Here is a 16,962-nt window from a genome sequence, read left to right as displayed (position 1 = left end):
AGCATACGTTAAATGTTTCGTTCGAAGCTCAGAATCTTATCACTTAAAGGATCAAATTGCTGCTTACTAACCAAAACACATGTTTGTACCAATTTTCTCCACCTGCCCGAACCTGCTATTATAGGTACTCCACAGTACCACCAATGGACCCTAAATCAATACTAAAACAAACCTTCATGTTTATTCGCTCGCCTTTTCTTCCTCTCTCTCTCTCTCTCTCCCTCCCTCAGGTACTGGTAGTCAAAACGCACGAATGGGGCCCGCACGCATGGGCCCCGTACACGAAAGCGATTCTACTGATACGTGATCCGGAACGGGCCATTCTGGCGGAGTTTAATCGCCAATCTGGTGGCCACGTGGGATTTGCCTCGCCTGACCGTTACCGTAGGACCAAGGGTCGATGTAAGTGGTGCCTCCCACCGGTGGCACGTGTCCGTTAATTGTTTGCCACTGTTCCGTTTTTCCTTACAGATTGGACTCAATTTGTAAAAAATAAGCTTTGGGCATGGGAACAAACGAATCTCTCGTGGGCGAAAAATTTCACCGGCGAAGTCAAGCTCGTCTTCTACGACGATCTGGTGGAGAACGTCGAGGGAACACTGCGCAGTATTCTACGATTCCTAAACTACCCGACGGACGAGGTAAGTTGTTGGGTGTGGGTCGGCATGTTTGGAAATTTGTTGTACCGGCAAATTGAACCTGGCTTTTCCTCCACTTGCAGGAGCTGTTGGCGTGTGCACTTATGCGAAAGGAAGGTATTTATAGGCGCAAAAAGCGCATCCTCCAGTTCGACCCGTACAGTCCGGCAATGCACGCAGCAATTGACGAGAAGCGGGCCGAAGTGTATGCTGCCCTCGGACGTTATGACGCACACTGAGCACACCGGAGGCTATTATTGTGATTTAAGGGGTTTCAGGGTTTTGGTTTTTTTTCCCCCTTCATTCTTGTACTCGAACACACGAGTTTGCTCCAGAAGCTAGAAAGAGGCTGCGCCTTTTTTGCTCACAAAGTATTTGTATAAATCTTAAGTAGAATGTTAAAAGTGTGCAAGTACCGTACCGGAACCAAAGCTACCAATCGAAAGCGAGAATCGTTCAAGGCACCAGTTGAAAGCTTCCAGTTAGTGATGTGTTTTTGTAGCCAAAGACAGCGGATTGAGGGTGCGGTTGTGTTTAGTTTTTTTTTTTTTTCTGTACAGCCGTATCCTGTTTGTTACCGTACAATTGAACCGAAAACATTCTAGTCAGCAGAAGGGACAAACTCTTCCGTTTTGCTATATGGGCCGTAGGGCGATCGAGTCAGCGGAAGCAGCAGCAGAGCCAAACATGTCTTAACGTAACCAAAGTAATGTAACACGATATTACCAGCAGCCGGAGGAAAAACAAAACCAGGCAGATTTAAAAGTAGATACACACACACAATTTAGAAGAAACACATTGTAGGCGCTATAAGAAACTGGTAAGACTTTTAGAAACGATTTAGGAACAATAGTTACAAACATAAGCATACACGCGACTAGGCACAGGATGAGAGATATATTTGTTTCTTAGTAAACGACAAGAAATGTATGCAACAATTTTAAGACTTGCCACGAAACACATTCATACAAACACGAGAGTAACACACGGCCATAATCCGGGGGTGGTAGGTTGGTGCAATTGCGCAGAAAACCAAGTATAGACAAATCCACGTAACCGATTAGTAATCCCTGTTCCGTGTGGTGACGACGAAGCAAACACGATGTATGATAGCATTGGGGCTGCTGGTGTAAACGAATGTGCATTATATGTAGACACCAGTGCAGAAAACAAAAAGCCGAATAAACTTATTTAGAGATGTTCGAAACATAGTTCATATCATCAAGGGTTATCTTCCTTTAAACTGGATGTGGAATGTCCTGGAAGAGTTTTTTATTGAGAGGGGACATGTCGAACTCTTTAAGGGGACTTGTGAAATGTCTTCAATGTACCTCTGACTCTGGTTCGGTCAGCAGATTTGACGTGTTAGAGGCCTTCAAATTTCATTCTGGTTAGAGCTTCCAGAAGGCTAGATCCACCACTGTTTAGACCTATGTCGAAGCCAATAACCGACGAATGCATATCTTCAACCTGTAGGTACAACCGACATCAAGAATTGATCCTGTTTAATGTCATCCTGGTGTTGTGTTACCACGATACCTGGAATTTAGGTATCAAGAACAACCATTGCTGCAGGACCTTGTACGGACTACCAGTATGTGTGAACACCAATAGACTTTTCCAAAGAGATCAGAATCAACCTTTGATACCTTAACATTTTCCCTAGTAAGCGTTCTGATAAGGTTGCTTGTGGTCTAGCTGCTGGCGACATGCCTGGGTTCGACAGTTACGGTTACCTTACGAAGTTATCAGCGCAGTATAAAATCAATGTAAGCGTTCGCGGAGCTTTGCGCTAGAAAGGAGCCCGATCTCAGCATTTTCAACCACAGCTTCTATTTTGCTTAGGGCCACCAAAAAAAAAATTATTTGTCGTTTTTCTATACTGTTTAGTAGTTAATATCAATTTCATGAATTAAAAACGAACGTTCCACGTCTCTTGTAACCGATATCTCTCCTTTACGATGTTTTCTATGTTTTTTTTTTTGAAAATTCAAACCACGAGCGATGTGTTTCGGCTGCCAGCTGATCTGAAGCGTTTCCTACACCCGTGAAGCGTTTCGGTGCAACTTCAAAACAACAACTTATGTATTTAATAATCTTTCATCAAAAGTGGAATTATTGTTGTTGTTATTACATAAGTATAATTTAAACCTTCATTTTCTTTGCATAAAGAAAGAAAAGAGGGACATTCGTCCCGTGTAGTGTCAATTTGATTTCAAAGCTGATGTCCGATAAAGCACCAGCTGTGCACATACGTCGGGGCTTATTTCGTGCAACGATTGTGTGAGTTTCAATCGACTTTAGAGTAAGTTTTAGTTGGTTTCCCAGTTTCAAAGCTATATTTTAAGCACAACTTCATATAAATGGTAAGCCAATGAACCTTTTGGTGGATTAGCTGGCATCAAACCTTTCTAAATCGTATAAATTCTATCCCAATCTGTATAGCTAAACCTGTGAACTTTCCAATCGATGCCGCATCACCATCGGCTCACAATACACCCCACCGTCAGCGGTGAGAAGAGGTCGATGAACCGTGCGGAGGTCCCATACACAGCAACCTAGTTCGCAAATCGCTAGCCGCGCTGCTGCCCGTTTCCACTCTCTCTCTCTCTCTTTCTCTGAGTCGTGAAAATCATTTTTGCCTAGCATCGGACCGTTCCGCCGTCGTTGTCAGGTAGCAGCCGCTAGGCACAGGCAGTTGGCTGTGTTCCTGTGTGCCGATTTGTTTCTGACCTCAAAAGTGCATTTCCTAACAAGAGGGATGATCGGTTGCGATGAATGACCTCGGACGTCGGTAGTGCAAACCAGCGTGCATCATCGGGTGCATGTGCAGTGAGTGTCGCCGTGACACGTAACGTACACACATTCCCTTTTTTTTCGCAAAAAAGAAGAAGGGAGCGCATCAGCGTGTATGTGTGTGTGATTTAGCATTAGTGGCCAAGGAAGTGGGATGATACTCAGTGCTCCTGTTTAGCATGTGCGAAAAACAGAAATCATCAACCAGCCAGCCAGCCAGCAGCATAAATATTATTGGTGACGTATCGGTTTGTTGTGTTCGGTTGGCAGACACCGTCGCATCGACGGTAGTGTGAAAGAGCAAGCATCGTCAGCGGGAAGAAGCAAACGGAGGGTGCGCGCGGGTGTGGTGAATAAATTTGACATTTATTTGTTATTGACCTGTGTGTGCGCGGGAGTGTGTGTGGTTGTGCATGTACGCGGTTATTGTGCACGAGGGCAGTGTAGTACACAACACAACCGCAACGGCAGCAACCTTCTAGTAGCAGCAACCTCCGTCAACGTACTTGGCGCCCCGTTTGTTGGAACGCATGAAAGGCAGCAGCAGCAGCGACGGCAAACTCACCGACCCGCTCGAGGTCACCGCACGTGTGCACGAGCGAGCAAGCAACAGCAACAGCGCGGCAGCGGAAGCGAAATAGCTTGAACCGAACCTCGACTACTACGTCGACGACGACAACGGCGACGGAGGACAAAACCAACAACGGCAACAACAGCACACCCAGCAAGGCCTCCTTAGCATCGATGATGACGACGAGCGCGACGAGCAGCGCACATTGAGCAGAAAGTGGCAACAGACAGCAGCAGCCGCCGCCAGTAGGTACTAATCTGCCTTCGTGGAAAGTGAGTGCGCGCGCTAGAAAGGCCTGGCCTGTTTCATTATTTTCCGGCATTCTCCACCCCATCGGGACAGACCCCGCTGGGATTAGCTGTGTGCGAAACACCGACCCAACTGTCCGTGCGTTCGTTATCGACACAAATGCTGCTTCCCTGGATGCCTGCGCCGTACATCGTTGCCTAGCAGCTGCTATCCCATGCCCGCTAGTGTGTGGCTTTACCCCGTGTTTACTAGGATGTAGCGAAAAGTCACTAGACAAACAGCTCTCTCTCTCCCTAGTGCTGCGCCATTTATTTGTTCGACCCGGTGCAAAAAGGCGTGCTGTGTATGCGATCGTCGTGGTCTTCTGGTGATTCTGAGACGATCCTCACACATAGAAAACCGAGCGGATACGCGCATAACATTAAAGTGTGACCGTAGAGACGTAAACAAAATCGTCTCCCGCGTGTGTATGCGCACCCGAATCAGTTTGACGCGTAGTACTACGCATTGCAGCAAAAAAAAAAGAGTCGTGATTAGCAAAAAACAAGAGTTATACCTGGAGGCGTGTGTGTGTGTGTATGTGAATTTCGCGCGCCACCCAAGTGAAAGTCTTCTGCCAACCACCCAACCACCCGGGGCCTGTGGCACGATCGTGATCGTGGGAGTGAGAAGAGTGTGGCGTATGCACCGTGTAGTAGTACCCACACACAAACACACTCACCACTCTGCATCCCCGTCCCCGTGTTCCGCTGGTGGTGTTCACGTGGCCGCGAGCTACAGTGTACCGTCGTCGTCGCCGTCGCATTTTTCGCGATGCTTACCAGCATCACCCGCGTTCCGTCGACCGTGTTGCTGAAGCGGATTTGTTGACTTTTTTTTCTTTTTTCCGGCGCGCGCGTGCGGTCCGGAGCGCAATGAGTGAGAGCGAAGGGCGAAGGGACAATGACGCAAGAAGAAGTGCTGCCACCGTCGAATCGGTTCGAAACCTGCTGCCGTCTGTGTCTGTCGGCGGACGAGCTTAGCTGCTGCAATCTTTACCCGCAACCGGAAGGGACGGCCGAGTCCCTACGCACCGAGCGGCTCGTCGAGATGATTCTGGAGTGCACCTCGATTCAGGTGAGACATCGCTGCACCGTGTGACGACGGTGTCCTTGCAGTTTGGAGGGCCCTCCCTTGTCTCGTTGTGGTGTACCAGCTGTGTGTGTGTGTGTGTGTGTGTGTGTGCGCGCGGGTTTGATTTCATCTACAAGGACGGGTTGCGCGTGCAATGCGTGAGCGGAGCGCGCATTCGAGTCTCCTCCATCGGTCGAGGTTAACTGGCGCGCGAGCGTTCTCTTTGTGCGCCATGCACACGGTCTCTCGGTGAGCGACGACCTCCTGCACGACCGTTCACCCGCCGCAATGCCCTTCGCGACACACATTGCGCGGCACCGTTCGAGCTCGCGCGCACACACACACACACACGCACACAAAAAAAAGGCCTCGGTGGGGCCAGTGCGCGAGACACACTTTGTTTCATTGTACACTCTAACATCTGCCTAGCTTTGTCTCCCTCGCATGCTCTTGCTCACTCTACCTCGCTTAAACATTCATTTTTTGTTGTTGTGGTCTTTTTGCACATTCTCAGATAACCTTGGAGGAGGACTACCCGGCGAAGGTCTGCGAAAAGTGTGTCGAAACGCTCGACAAATTTTATCAGTACCGGAGGCGCTGTCTCGCCAACGATCAGATACTCCGGCACGAACGACAGCGGACGAGAGGCCAGCGGAAGAACAACAATAACAATAACAATGAGGACGAGAAGGGAAATACGCCACCACCGCCACCGCTGCTACCGCTACCACCTCCCGCGGTGCGCCGGTCGCCTGCAAGTGGCGAAAGTAGTCACCAGCAGCCGGTGATACCGGCGATTAGAATTAAGCGTGAACCACTGCCACTGGATCAGCGGGGCAGTGGGGCAGAGGAGGAGGAGAATGGCTCGGAACAAGAGGAACAGCATGCACCAGCGGTGGAAACCGAAGCACCGGCCGGAGATGGCGGTATGTCGTCGATACTGCGAAGCATACTGTTGCAAACGCGTGATTCCACTACGAGCCGATCGTCGCCGAATACGGAACCGGAATCGCCCCGGCAAACGCCACAATTGCTTCCGATCCATCCACCACCACCCTCAGTGCCAAATATGGACACCGTTCGGCATCAGCAGCAGTATAACGAGGACGATGGCGGGCAGGCCGAACAGGAAGACGAAGAGGAACGGGACGTTAAACCCTCGCTTTTGCAACAAATGTTGTTGCAGCAACAGTGCGCCACCACCTCACCGGCCAATCGTTCACCTGCGAAGACAACCGAGAATAATTCTGCTGCCACCAACACCGGTGCCCAGGAAGGATCTGTGTCGGGGAACATCTCCTCAAACTCTTCTGCCTCTACGTCATCCCTGCTGAAGCGGATGTTGCTCGATGGAAGCGGGACAATGGCCACCGGTGCAGGCCAGGAGCAGCAAACAGCACCACCAACATTACCACAGCCACCAGCGGCAGCAGTCTCACCGTTAGAAGGGACGAGCTGTCAGCAGCAGCAACAGCAGTCATCACGGTCCCATCGTACCAAACATGAACCTCCGAGTGCCACCAACACACCATCGCCGCCGGCATCCTTGCACCGGGCGAAGGAGGATGTGCCTTCGAACGAAACGCCCCTCGCATCACAGCTCCGTTCGATACTGCTTCAGCATCGATCCGCCTCCTGGGCCCGTACCGCCTCCCTATCTCCGGATGTTTCCCCGGAACTGCAGCACCAGCACCAACAACCATCCTCCGAAGACCAAAAGCCATCTGCACCAGCATCGTCCAACATCGAAAAGCCGGAAGTGTCCTACGTGCGGAGTTTGTTCCTGCGCAACGATTCCGATTCGGAAAGTGAACCGCCGCCGGTCGACGATCAGCGCGAGATGCTACTTTACGCCATGTTTCACGAACTTCGGGCCCGCCAACAGCAGCAGCAGCAGCAACAGCAACATCAGTCACAGACCGGCTTCTCATCCGATTCGGATGATGATTCCGATGACCTGCCGCAAGATTACCGGATGCCGAGTGTACGCCGACGCAGCACGGATTCGGTCGATTCGCGTACCACCAAACGGCGCCGCATGGAATATCCCTGTCTGCTGTGCGGACGAACGTTTGCCGGTCGAACGAAGCTGGTGCTACACATGCGAACGCACATGATGCTGGAGGGTGGTGCAACGCACACGACGACAACGACGACGCCGGCGACGGATGGTGGTTCCGGTTTGAATGTATCCGCCGTCCCATCTGGTATTGTGCCCGGTCTGCTCCTGCCGAACGGTGCTAGCGATGTCGAAGACGTGTCTCCCCTAGCTGCAGGCCGGTTAGCAGCCACCCCGCAACAGCATCATCATCGGAACGATGACGCTTACCCGGACGGTGTCGGCAATGAGGACGAAATAGACGCCCTGGAACGGCGCTCGTACGCGTGCTACATCTGCGGTGCGGACCAAAACAATCTACACCAGCTAAAGGAACATCTGCTCGCGGCCCATCAGGATCGGATACGATCGCGGGGTCGTACGCGCGAACGGCAAAAGGCGTCGATTGCGTGTGAAATCTGTCAACGGCAGTTCCGCAGCCAGTTTGCGTACGGGGAGCACATGCGTACGCACACCGGTGAGCGGCCGTTTCCGTGCGATCAGTGTGATAAGCGGTTTCCCAGACGGTTCCAGCTGCTCGGCCATCTGTACAACGTGCACAAGCAGTCCTGGGTGGCGGACGAGTCAAAGGCCAAGTTTGCGAAAAAGTAGTAGCCGTGTGGCCGTGGCGTTCCGTGCGGCGGGAAACAAAACACGAATTTTACTATGCCTTAGAATTTAGGATAGCTATCATTTTGCGCTCTAGACACGTGTCCGAGACATGTGGGATTTTTTTTTGTTTTGTTCGTAGCCGTAATTGTTGATAGAGTTATACCAGAAAAGGAAAAATATACTTATACACCTAATATTTTTAACAAACCTGACTCGTAAACGTGACATCCCGTGAGTTTTCTTACATTCGAAAATAGATATTTTAACTGCTAGACTTCTTACGGCATAAATAATTTAAGGTAAAACTAGCACAAACAAAACAACCGCAATTTTTTAAATAGCTGCGCCATATTCACCACGCCCAAGTGGTGAATTTTTTAAATGTCACACAGTGGGATATTCTCCACAAAATTCGTTCAACTTTTATTCCCTTCATTACCGGTTTTTATACGATTAAATGTAAAATGTTAAAATATTGTTTCTAAATTCAATGTTTCATTTTATCATTCCAGCTCCTTTACCATTGATTATATTACAATATTTTATATTAGGTCAAAACAATACGACTGGCAGCTCAGTGTGCGACGGTTAGCTGTCATTCTGTGCGCACCGTCGCTATTGTTCGCCTGTAAACAAATCATGCATTGCAGACGATATAAACAAATAAGCCGAAACGTGTGATAAAAACAAGCGAAACGCTTTTACCGCATCAAACGAATGCGCTGCGCTGTGTCTGGATGTCTGGAACGAAGCAAACATGGAGCCTGGTACATTGTGAGTCTTTTTATCGTAATGCTTGAAGCAGAAGCGTTGATTAACACAACATTTCCCATCTACCGTTTTGGCAGTGTTCAGGATTTTTTCTGCCGGCTGTGTGCAGCGGAAGGCATTGTAATACACCCGCTCTTTCCACCGGGAGACAATGACCCGAAGGATGAGCTGGTGCGGATGATAGCGGTGCTAACGTCGGTCCATCTTGCACAAGCGGACGATGCTGGGGCGGTCATATGTGACAAATGTTTGCAAATGTTGGACCTTTTCTGCAAGTTCCGTGAAGAGTGTCTGAGGCAGGATGTACTTATACGAACGAGAAGAACACTGCTGGCCGAGCAGCTGGAAAGACAGCGACAACAGCAGCTAGTTCAACAGCAACAGGCATTATATGAACAGCTGATTCCATCGGTAGTACAGCTGCAATCGTTAGTGGAAGTAAAAATTGAGGAAGCACTGCCAGTAACACCAGAAGAGCCGGAGACAGTTATCGGCACACAACTGAAAGAGGCAGAAGACTTTAAGGAAGAGAGTGAAGAACAGGAGAAAATCCAACAGATCGTAGTGGCGTTAGATCCAGCATCGCTTGCGGTGGACAGTCCGCTATTATTGCAACCGGACGGTGTTTCTCATGACAGTATTCTTAATTCTAGTCTTAGCGATGGCATTTGCCCGCCGTCTGGCCCAGCATTGATCTCGTCAACCGCCACCATTCTCACCACTTCGGTTCCTTTGGCTACATCCGACACAGATAAAACCTCCCAAATATCGGTGCCCCGCAGCAAGGTCAAGAATAGGACGAAGCACAAAGAACAAGCGCCAGGAAGTGAACAGAGTCAAGGGAGTTTCACACCATGCAATGAGTACGATCAGCAACTGCAACGTCAGCAGCAAGGCTATGACAAGGCCGGGAACCGTTGCTCGTTGGCTTGTGATCCTTGCCAGATGCGATTCACCAAATCGTACAATCTGAAACGCCACATGTACGAGGTACACGGCGAGGTGTCCCAGGGACTAAAGGTGATTCCCTGTGCACACTGTGGCGAACGGTTCCTACGCGGTAACATCCTCGAACGGCACATCGCCAAGGTGCACCGGAACAAGAACAAGCTAAAAGTCTGTGCCATTCAAATGACTTAGATTGCCATACGCGAGTGTGCGATCGTTAGGGAGTTAAGCGAGTAAGTAAGATATTTAACAACCATCAACCTAGTAGCATCCACCCGATATACGACTGGAACTGTGAGAATCAAACTGTTGGCGCATCGTCAAACAAGAGTGTAATATTAGAACAGTAAGTGAACTAGTTTTAGCGAGTGACCAGAGTCACGTTTCTTACCAGTATTACACAGCGGAAGGAAGAACCGCAACCTCGATTGGAGCGTTGCAGCTTTGAGCATTCCCTTCAATAAACTGATCTCCAACGAAAAATGCTTGAACAAGAGTTAAGGCAATCTATCTATTCATTCTTTCATTTCCGGGTTAAGACGTAAAGATGAGCTGTTCCTTCGTATCGGGACCCTGCTGTCTAACGTCCCGCATGTTGTACAGTATCCAGTCCAGGTACACAGCCACGTTGGTGTACACTTCCGGCACCGTATTGTCACATTCACGTGCACCGAACGAAAGTACACCTTGCAAAAAGTATCGCTCCCGTCGGCCGAATGTCTGAACCGTCTGCAGGGTTGCACCGGACAGCATCCTCTCGCACGGCCCCGTGTGGTTGGTCGGTACCGCGATCGCACAGATTTGCGTATGACTTTTGCGCAACGGATAGTGGATCGCATTGTACCGCTCCTGACAGTTGACCGAGTTGAGGTAGCTAGGGCTGCTGGCCACGATACGATCGCCCTGTGCCGGGAACCCACCGAGCGCAAAGGTGACCGGTTTGTAACTGCGCAGATCGATCGTCACCGGTAAACAGATGGGTCGCACGTTCGGTTGGCTAATGTTGGCCGGTCGCCGAAATTCGATCAGCGCGAGATCGTCCGTAATCGCAAGCTTGTTGTAATCCGGCCGTATTATGATTCTTTCGATCGCAAGCGTTTGGACCGGTGGTGCGCACAGCGTTGTGCCGTGTCGATCGATACAGTCCTGTTCCGTCGATCGGTCGTAATCACCGAACCGCGCCATGCGTCTGTAGCGAGAATGGAAAGCGTGCGTTAGCTTTGACCGAATGTTTGACCGAATGTTGGACACTGTCCCGGCCACTTACTCCATCCCATCGTTGGCAAAGCAATGGGCCGGCCCGACCGCGTACCACTCGCTAATCAGCGTGATCTGACACAGTGCCATCGTTTTGCCCTGTCCACGGACAGACACCTCGATCAAACCGACCCACGGATACGCGAAGAACGTATCATTGGTCCCGTTCGTGTACGGGCTGATGCCGCAGGAGTTGAAGTTTAGCAACCGCAGCTTCGGACTATTATCCACCAGCAGCGGATCCGTGCGAACGGGCGCAAGCGTTGGGTTAATGAACTGTGCGATCCAATCCCGATACTTTGCCACATCGGTAAACACGGTGTACTTGGTCCCATCGCACAGGCCAACGTTTTCACGCAATGGCATAAACGACACCACGCCCCGCACGTACCAGTTGTCGGAAAATTCGAAAAATATACCACCACCACTGTCCCCATTGCACACACTGATGCCGGCCTTACCGCCACCACAAAACATACCCGCAGTCAGCGTGGCACCGTACACTTCCCGGTCACTCTCGATGCAGGCCCACGAATCGACCACCTCGATCGCAGCCTGCCGGAGATAGTCCGACACGCGATCGTGCTCCGTCAGTCCGAAGCCCACCACCGTACCGTTCCTGCCCACGATCAGCTCCGGGTTCGGTTCCATGTTCCACAGGCAGACCGGCTGGATGAAGCGAGTCATCGTAATGTCGGTAGCCAGCTTGATCAGTGCTATATCATCCGCGACATTATTCGGGCTAAAACCCGGATGGATGATCAGCTGTTCTGCCTGATGTTCCTGCGACCGGGTGCTAGCTTCCGACAGCTGATTACGCCCCACCTGCACGGACAGATGCTCCAACTTTATCTGACCGCGCGTAGTGTACAGACAGTGGGCCGCTGAAGTGATAGAAAGCTTTCAGCTATCACGATCGGATCGGAAGAAAAATGCGGCGCGCACTTACCCGTAAGAATGGTATTTCGATCGATGATGGAACCACCGCACACGTACTCGAAGGCTTTCTTCTCCCAATGGTAGATGGCGGTATGCCACGGCCAATGGCCTTCCTTCGTTTCGGTACCGTGCTGCACCAGGTAAACGGTTTTCACCTTGCGCTCGCCACACTCTAGGGGAAGTTGTTGGGCGATCGATGTCGTAAATGTACACGCACCTAAGACTGCTCCAATCAGCAGTAAAGAAAATCCTCGCATTGTGTTTTAATTAAGCGCAGGGAATCCCCGTTGGGATAGTAAAGAGCAAAGATGCGTTTTCCTGTCCGTGCTACACGAAGCCGGTTCCCCAACGTTCGGAGTGAAACTGATCGCTCACCAGGGCACTGATTAGCCTTTTTATTGGTGGACCAATTTGGGGAGGTACTCATGCTCCCCAGCTGAAAAGATGCTACTCAATTGTAAGAATGGCGTAGAAGCTGAGAGGTGAGCGATCGCCAAGAGAAGATGATGCGTCTTGAGTGCAGAACGAACGAGAAAGCATTTGAATCCAACGATTAGATTGGTTTTTTAAACATAACTCTGGAGGGAGTTTCAGAATTTCAGAAGCTAGGATTGTTCAAAAGTAACGGGTAATATATCATAAAAGTAGTGGGCTAACTAGTTGGGTGAAGAGAGACCAGTTTGAAAAGCTGGCCAAGCTCACCAGGCTTGTCAGAATGAGCATGAACAACATCTTCTTTTCTGCTTTCTTGGCCTGCTCCTATGGAGCATGTCTTAAAGGTAAGGCCTGGTGTCCAATCCGTTTCCAGGAAACACGATCCATGGCTGCACTCCTCCCCGCCCCAGCTGAATCCAATCTCCCTAAGGTCTGACTCCACTTGATCCAGCCAACGAGCACGCTGTGCTCCTCTACGATGACGGGCACCTTCCTGGTAGGGAGCCTAAGTCCGGCATCCTTATAATGTGTCCTAACAGCTCTGTTAGTTCGTAGTTCATCCTCCTTCCTCACATGCCCTGCTCGCACACACCCCCAAAGGTAGTATTGGTGTCCGTGTCCGCCAACTTAGTCCAGGATCTGCTGGAGCTTAGGAGTCTGTGGAGTCCGTAGTACACACGATTCCCCTACACAATGTACCCAGGGATTCCGCTGCTTACGTTGTTGACCGAACGGCCGACTTGTGGGATTTAAGCTGTCTGATGACACTGATGACTTCATCCAAGCATGGCGAGGGATGACTTCTTTATTGTTGTGCTACCCTGCTTTCTGCGTCTGGTCCATCGTCTACTACATCTGTTCCATGCAGGTGTTCGTTGAAGTTCGCACTTCCACCTGTCGATTACCTCTCGCTCGTCCGACAGGATATCTCCCAGCACTTTGCGGCACTTGGACCATGGACTCTGTCCAAACCTGGCGAGTAAGTCTCAGCCATGTTCGAAAGCAAAATTCTCAGAGGGATTTTTGGTTTCGGATGTTTTAAAGGACCTTGAAGGAGCCGCCGCTAGTATGACGTGCTCCTGGAACTGTTCGATAAGAAGAAGAGCCAACCCATCACGAGAATAACACCAGAACTCCCAGACCGTTAAGAGCTTTAAGATCGTCTTCTTGTCTATTGGCAGAAGACGGCATTAGTGGCGTGAGTGAAGCGTTGAAGTCTTATATAGTTGGTCTAATCCATGAAACGGTAATAGCACTGGATAAGTAAGTCCTCCTTTTTCTCGACAGCTATGGATAGTTGCGACCATTTCTTATACAGATGATCCAAATCTTGACCAACAAAAACAGATCTGAATTATGTTTGAAATCCATTTGTAAAGAGTTGTATTTTACTCAATAATTTATTGTGATACATTTTACCGATCACCCCTTTTTTGGCTATACCAACCATCGTCGATGTTGGATTGCCTGGAGCACACGAGCAGATTATCAGCCATAATTTCCATAATTGCATGGCGCTAGATGAAGAAATAGAAATGACGACCGTCAAATGTAATCGCATACGATAATAAGTCTCTGACTGCGAAACTACTCTTGTATGTTTTCCAGTATCCAATCCATGTAGCTCGCCACATTGGTGTACACGTCCGGGTAGAGCGCACTGCAATTCTTCGGTCCGTACGATAGCACACCGTACAGCACGTACCGACTCTTGCCCTGCACTTGCTGCACAACCTGTAACGGTGCGGCCGACGATGGGAAATTGCACCGTGAGCCCGACTCCTGCTGCTGCTTGATACAGATCTGGCGTGTCGTCTTTTCCAGCGTGACCGATTTGTCGGTGTACAGCTTCTGACATTCGACCGATTCGACGAGCTCGCGTTGCGACCGTTCCAGCACGTTACCACGCGATCCGGACGCCCAGGCAGTGAGTGTGTAGCGGGTTGGCTTTGAGCTGCGCAGCTCATTCGTCACCGGCAGACAGATCGGTTTCACGTTGCTCCGGCTAGTGTCTGCCCGGTCGCGCAGCCTGATCAGTGCGATGTCGTTCGCGTACCGCGGTTTGTTGAAGCCCGTGTGCACGATCAACGACTCGATGCGCAGTATTTGCACCGGGGGAGCACATACCGACTGTCCATCGACCTGGGCGCAGTCCGTCATGGTGCTCTTGTCGTACTCTCCCATCCGTACGGCCGATCTAAAACGAAACAAACTCACCATTAACACCAGTGGGACGTGAAGAGGATCGATTTTTCGGTTTTGAACGAATACTCACAACGTGTACCGTCTGGGAATACTGTTGACGCAGTGAGCACCGGTGACTACGTAGAGATCGCTGATAAGTGTCGCCTGGCAGATCGTTTTCTTTTCGCGCGATCCGGCTTCCGTGTACTCCAGCAGACCCGCCCAAGGATAACCCTGCAGTACCGGTTTGGAGGACTCGTCTCGGCCCGGGTACGGATTGACACCGCACGTAGCGGTCGGTAGCAGCGCAAGCTTAAGATTGTTGTCCGTCGCTATCACAACCGGCTGGCCAATCGTACCACGCAGGTGTTGCTCGATCCACTGCAGATACTTTGCCACATCGGTAAACACGGTGTACTCGCGCGTGTCACAGATCAGCGCATCCTGTCGTGGCTTGGTAAACGACACCAACCCGCGAATGAACCAAACATCGCCGAAGCGGAAGAACAAACCACCCCCACTGTCACCGTTGCAGGCCCCAACTCCATCCCGACTACCGGCACAAAACATTTCCGACGTAAGCTGCGTGGCAAACGCTTCCCGGTTGCTTTCGATACAGGTGATGGTGCTCACGACCGGAATGGTAGCTTCGCGCAGTGTGTCCGTTGGAGTGTCGGTCTCATCGTAACCGAACCCGATCACGGTACCGTGTAACCCGACGATCGCATTTAGATCATCGCCCCGATTCCACAGACAGATCGGTTGGATGTAGTCGGTGTACGTGATGTCGGTAGCCAACTTGATCAGTCCGATATCGTGCCGGATGCCGTTGATGTTGTAGTCCGGATGTACGATCAGCTGGAACGCCTCGTGCTCTTGGGCGCGTTGGCTCGCTACCCGCAGCCGGTTACGACCCACCTGCACTACCAGTCGCTCCCGCGCAATTATCCCACTCCCCGTCATCAGACAGTGAGCCGCTAAAAAACCGAGGTGAGAAAGAGCAGTGAGACAACGTCTGTGAGTTCGTCAGTCAAACAGGTTTTTCGTGTGTTTGCTTACCCGTTAGAACGGTGTTCTGGTCAAGGATGGTTCCGCCGCACGCATACACGAACGACCGGGCATTGTTGTGGAACAGTGCCACATGCCACGGCCAGTAGCCATCCTTTGCCTCGGTACCGTTCACGATCAGGAAGTTTACCACCTTCCGTTTGCCACAGGTTTGCGCGGTGCTTGGGGAAGCTGCCAGCAGAAGGCACAGCGGAATCACCACCACCAGCGAAGCGATTGCGTAGCAGTACCGTACACCGCGACCCATCCCTGTACGTTTGATAACCTTTTGATGTGCTCAACAAAAAAAAAGATGATGCTCTCACCCAACGAGGTCAAACCGTTGGGGGAATTCCCAAACAAAAACACCCAACACCCTACGCACGCGAGGCACTTGATCTCGCGCTTGAGTGAGTTGTGTCGGGCAGCAGCGATGCAACTAAAACCGGTTGCTTCCGATGGTCGACTTCGAGGCTACGCGATATTTTGGCCGTCCATTGAAGATCGCGCTCTCGCTGCTCTGGACAAAAGGGAAGATTATGAGCGTGAGCCACCGGTGAGCGAAGATGAGCAGCCAGGGCTGGACAATTTTTTCGTTGTTCGTGTTCAAGTTGTTTAAACATTATTTTGGTAATGATTTATAATATTCACATGTTTCGGTTAACTGTCTTCAAGGTTTTATGGCTACCAAGTTTTTTTTTCTTGACCAACTGAGTTACTTGGCACTGAGTAAGAGAAAGAAGCGAGGCGGAGTAGACGGCCGCCCAGGACATCACCGGTTACCTCGTATAAGTGGCCTCGAAATAGGGGGCCCTGTAGGAAGCCTGTCCCTAGAACAGAGGTCTAGAATTGGAGGTCTAGTAGTTACTGGTCTCATCTCCGTATAAGGGGCGTCGTATCAGGTGCTTCAGATGATGAGCCTGTCAATGCTGCATTGACACATGCGATCTTAACTGAATTGAACGCATTACATGTTTACTCACTTATCAGGCGCTTGCGGTCTTAGTCTACTGCAGAATTACACGAAATCGTTCGCGATATAAAGCTGTTGTTAAGCTCTCCATCCATCCATCGTTCGCGATATTAAGCTCTCCATCTTAATTTGGGTCTACCATGCGTCCTCTGTCCATGTGGACGGCTTAAAAGAACTACAGTGGATAGGTCGTCCGGTGCCATTCTCATGACAAGACCAGCCCGCCGGAGTCTGGCCAGTCTAATTCATCACTGTATAGCTCGTAGAGCTCGTCATTATATCAGCTTCACCGTTGTTCAAGAGGGTTTCGTCAGTTTTGGAGTGAGTCCAT

At 50.5% G+C, this 16,962-nt stretch overlaps 4 protein-coding genes across 5 annotated transcripts in view; 3 read left to right on the top strand and 1 right to left on the bottom strand.

Annotated features, from left to right (window-relative positions):
* The window catches only part of LOC118502718 (WSCD family member AGAP003962), a 46,272-nt gene extending 44,423 nt beyond the window's left edge, over nucleotides 1–1,849 (top strand). For both annotated transcript variants that reach the window (XM_036035272.1, XM_036035273.1), the window contains exons 4-6: nucleotides 231–402; nucleotides 472–641; nucleotides 722–1,849. In XM_036035272.1, the coding sequence (XP_035891165.1) occupies nucleotides 231–402; nucleotides 472–641; nucleotides 722–877 (498 nt within the window). In that variant the 3' untranslated portion in view covers nucleotides 878–1,849. The remainder of the gene's footprint in view (nucleotides 1–230; nucleotides 403–471; nucleotides 642–721) is intronic.
* Nucleotides 1,850–2,882: 1,033 nt separating this feature from the next.
* LOC118502698 (zinc finger protein 853-like) lies at nucleotides 2,883–8,289 on the top strand. The gene is made up of 3 exons (XM_036035218.1): nucleotides 2,883–3,004; nucleotides 3,084–5,370; nucleotides 5,882–8,289. The coding sequence occupies exons 2-3, from the start codon at nucleotides 5,197–5,199 to the stop codon at nucleotides 8,075–8,077; spliced, it is 2,370 nt and encodes a 789-aa protein (XP_035891111.1). The 5' UTR covers nucleotides 2,883–3,004; nucleotides 3,084–5,196; the 3' UTR covers nucleotides 8,078–8,289.
* A 382-nt stretch (nucleotides 8,290–8,671) lies between these two features.
* On the top strand, nucleotides 8,672–10,306 carry LOC118502722. The gene is made up of 2 exons (XM_036035278.1): nucleotides 8,672–8,851; nucleotides 8,926–10,306. Exons 1-2 carry the CDS (start codon nucleotides 8,835–8,837, stop codon nucleotides 9,986–9,988), a joined length of 1,080 nt encoding a protein of 359 aa, XP_035891171.1. The 5' UTR covers nucleotides 8,672–8,834; the 3' UTR covers nucleotides 9,989–10,306.
* LOC118502416 (transmembrane protease serine 9-like) lies at nucleotides 10,283–16,169 on the bottom strand. Its single transcript, XM_036034641.1, has 6 exons — nucleotides 15,671–16,169; nucleotides 14,703–15,588; nucleotides 14,016–14,624; nucleotides 12,003–12,253; nucleotides 11,064–11,937; nucleotides 10,283–10,985 (listed from the first exon to the last, which is right to left on the bottom strand). Exons 1-6 carry the CDS (start codon nucleotides 15,924–15,926, stop codon nucleotides 10,331–10,333), a joined length of 3,531 nt encoding a protein of 1,176 aa, XP_035890534.1. The 5' UTR covers nucleotides 15,927–16,169; the 3' UTR covers nucleotides 10,283–10,330.
* Between the last annotated feature and the right edge of the window lie 793 nt (nucleotides 16,170–16,962).

The sequence above is a fragment of the Anopheles stephensi genome, chromosome 2 (genome assembly GCF_013141755.1).
Source record: "Anopheles stephensi strain Indian chromosome 2, UCI_ANSTEP_V1.0, whole genome shotgun sequence".
Classification (NCBI taxonomy): domain Eukaryota; kingdom Metazoa; phylum Arthropoda; class Insecta; order Diptera; family Culicidae; genus Anopheles; species Anopheles stephensi.
Note: the sequence above shows the minus strand (reverse complement) of the source record. Positions and strands in the feature narration are given on the sequence as shown.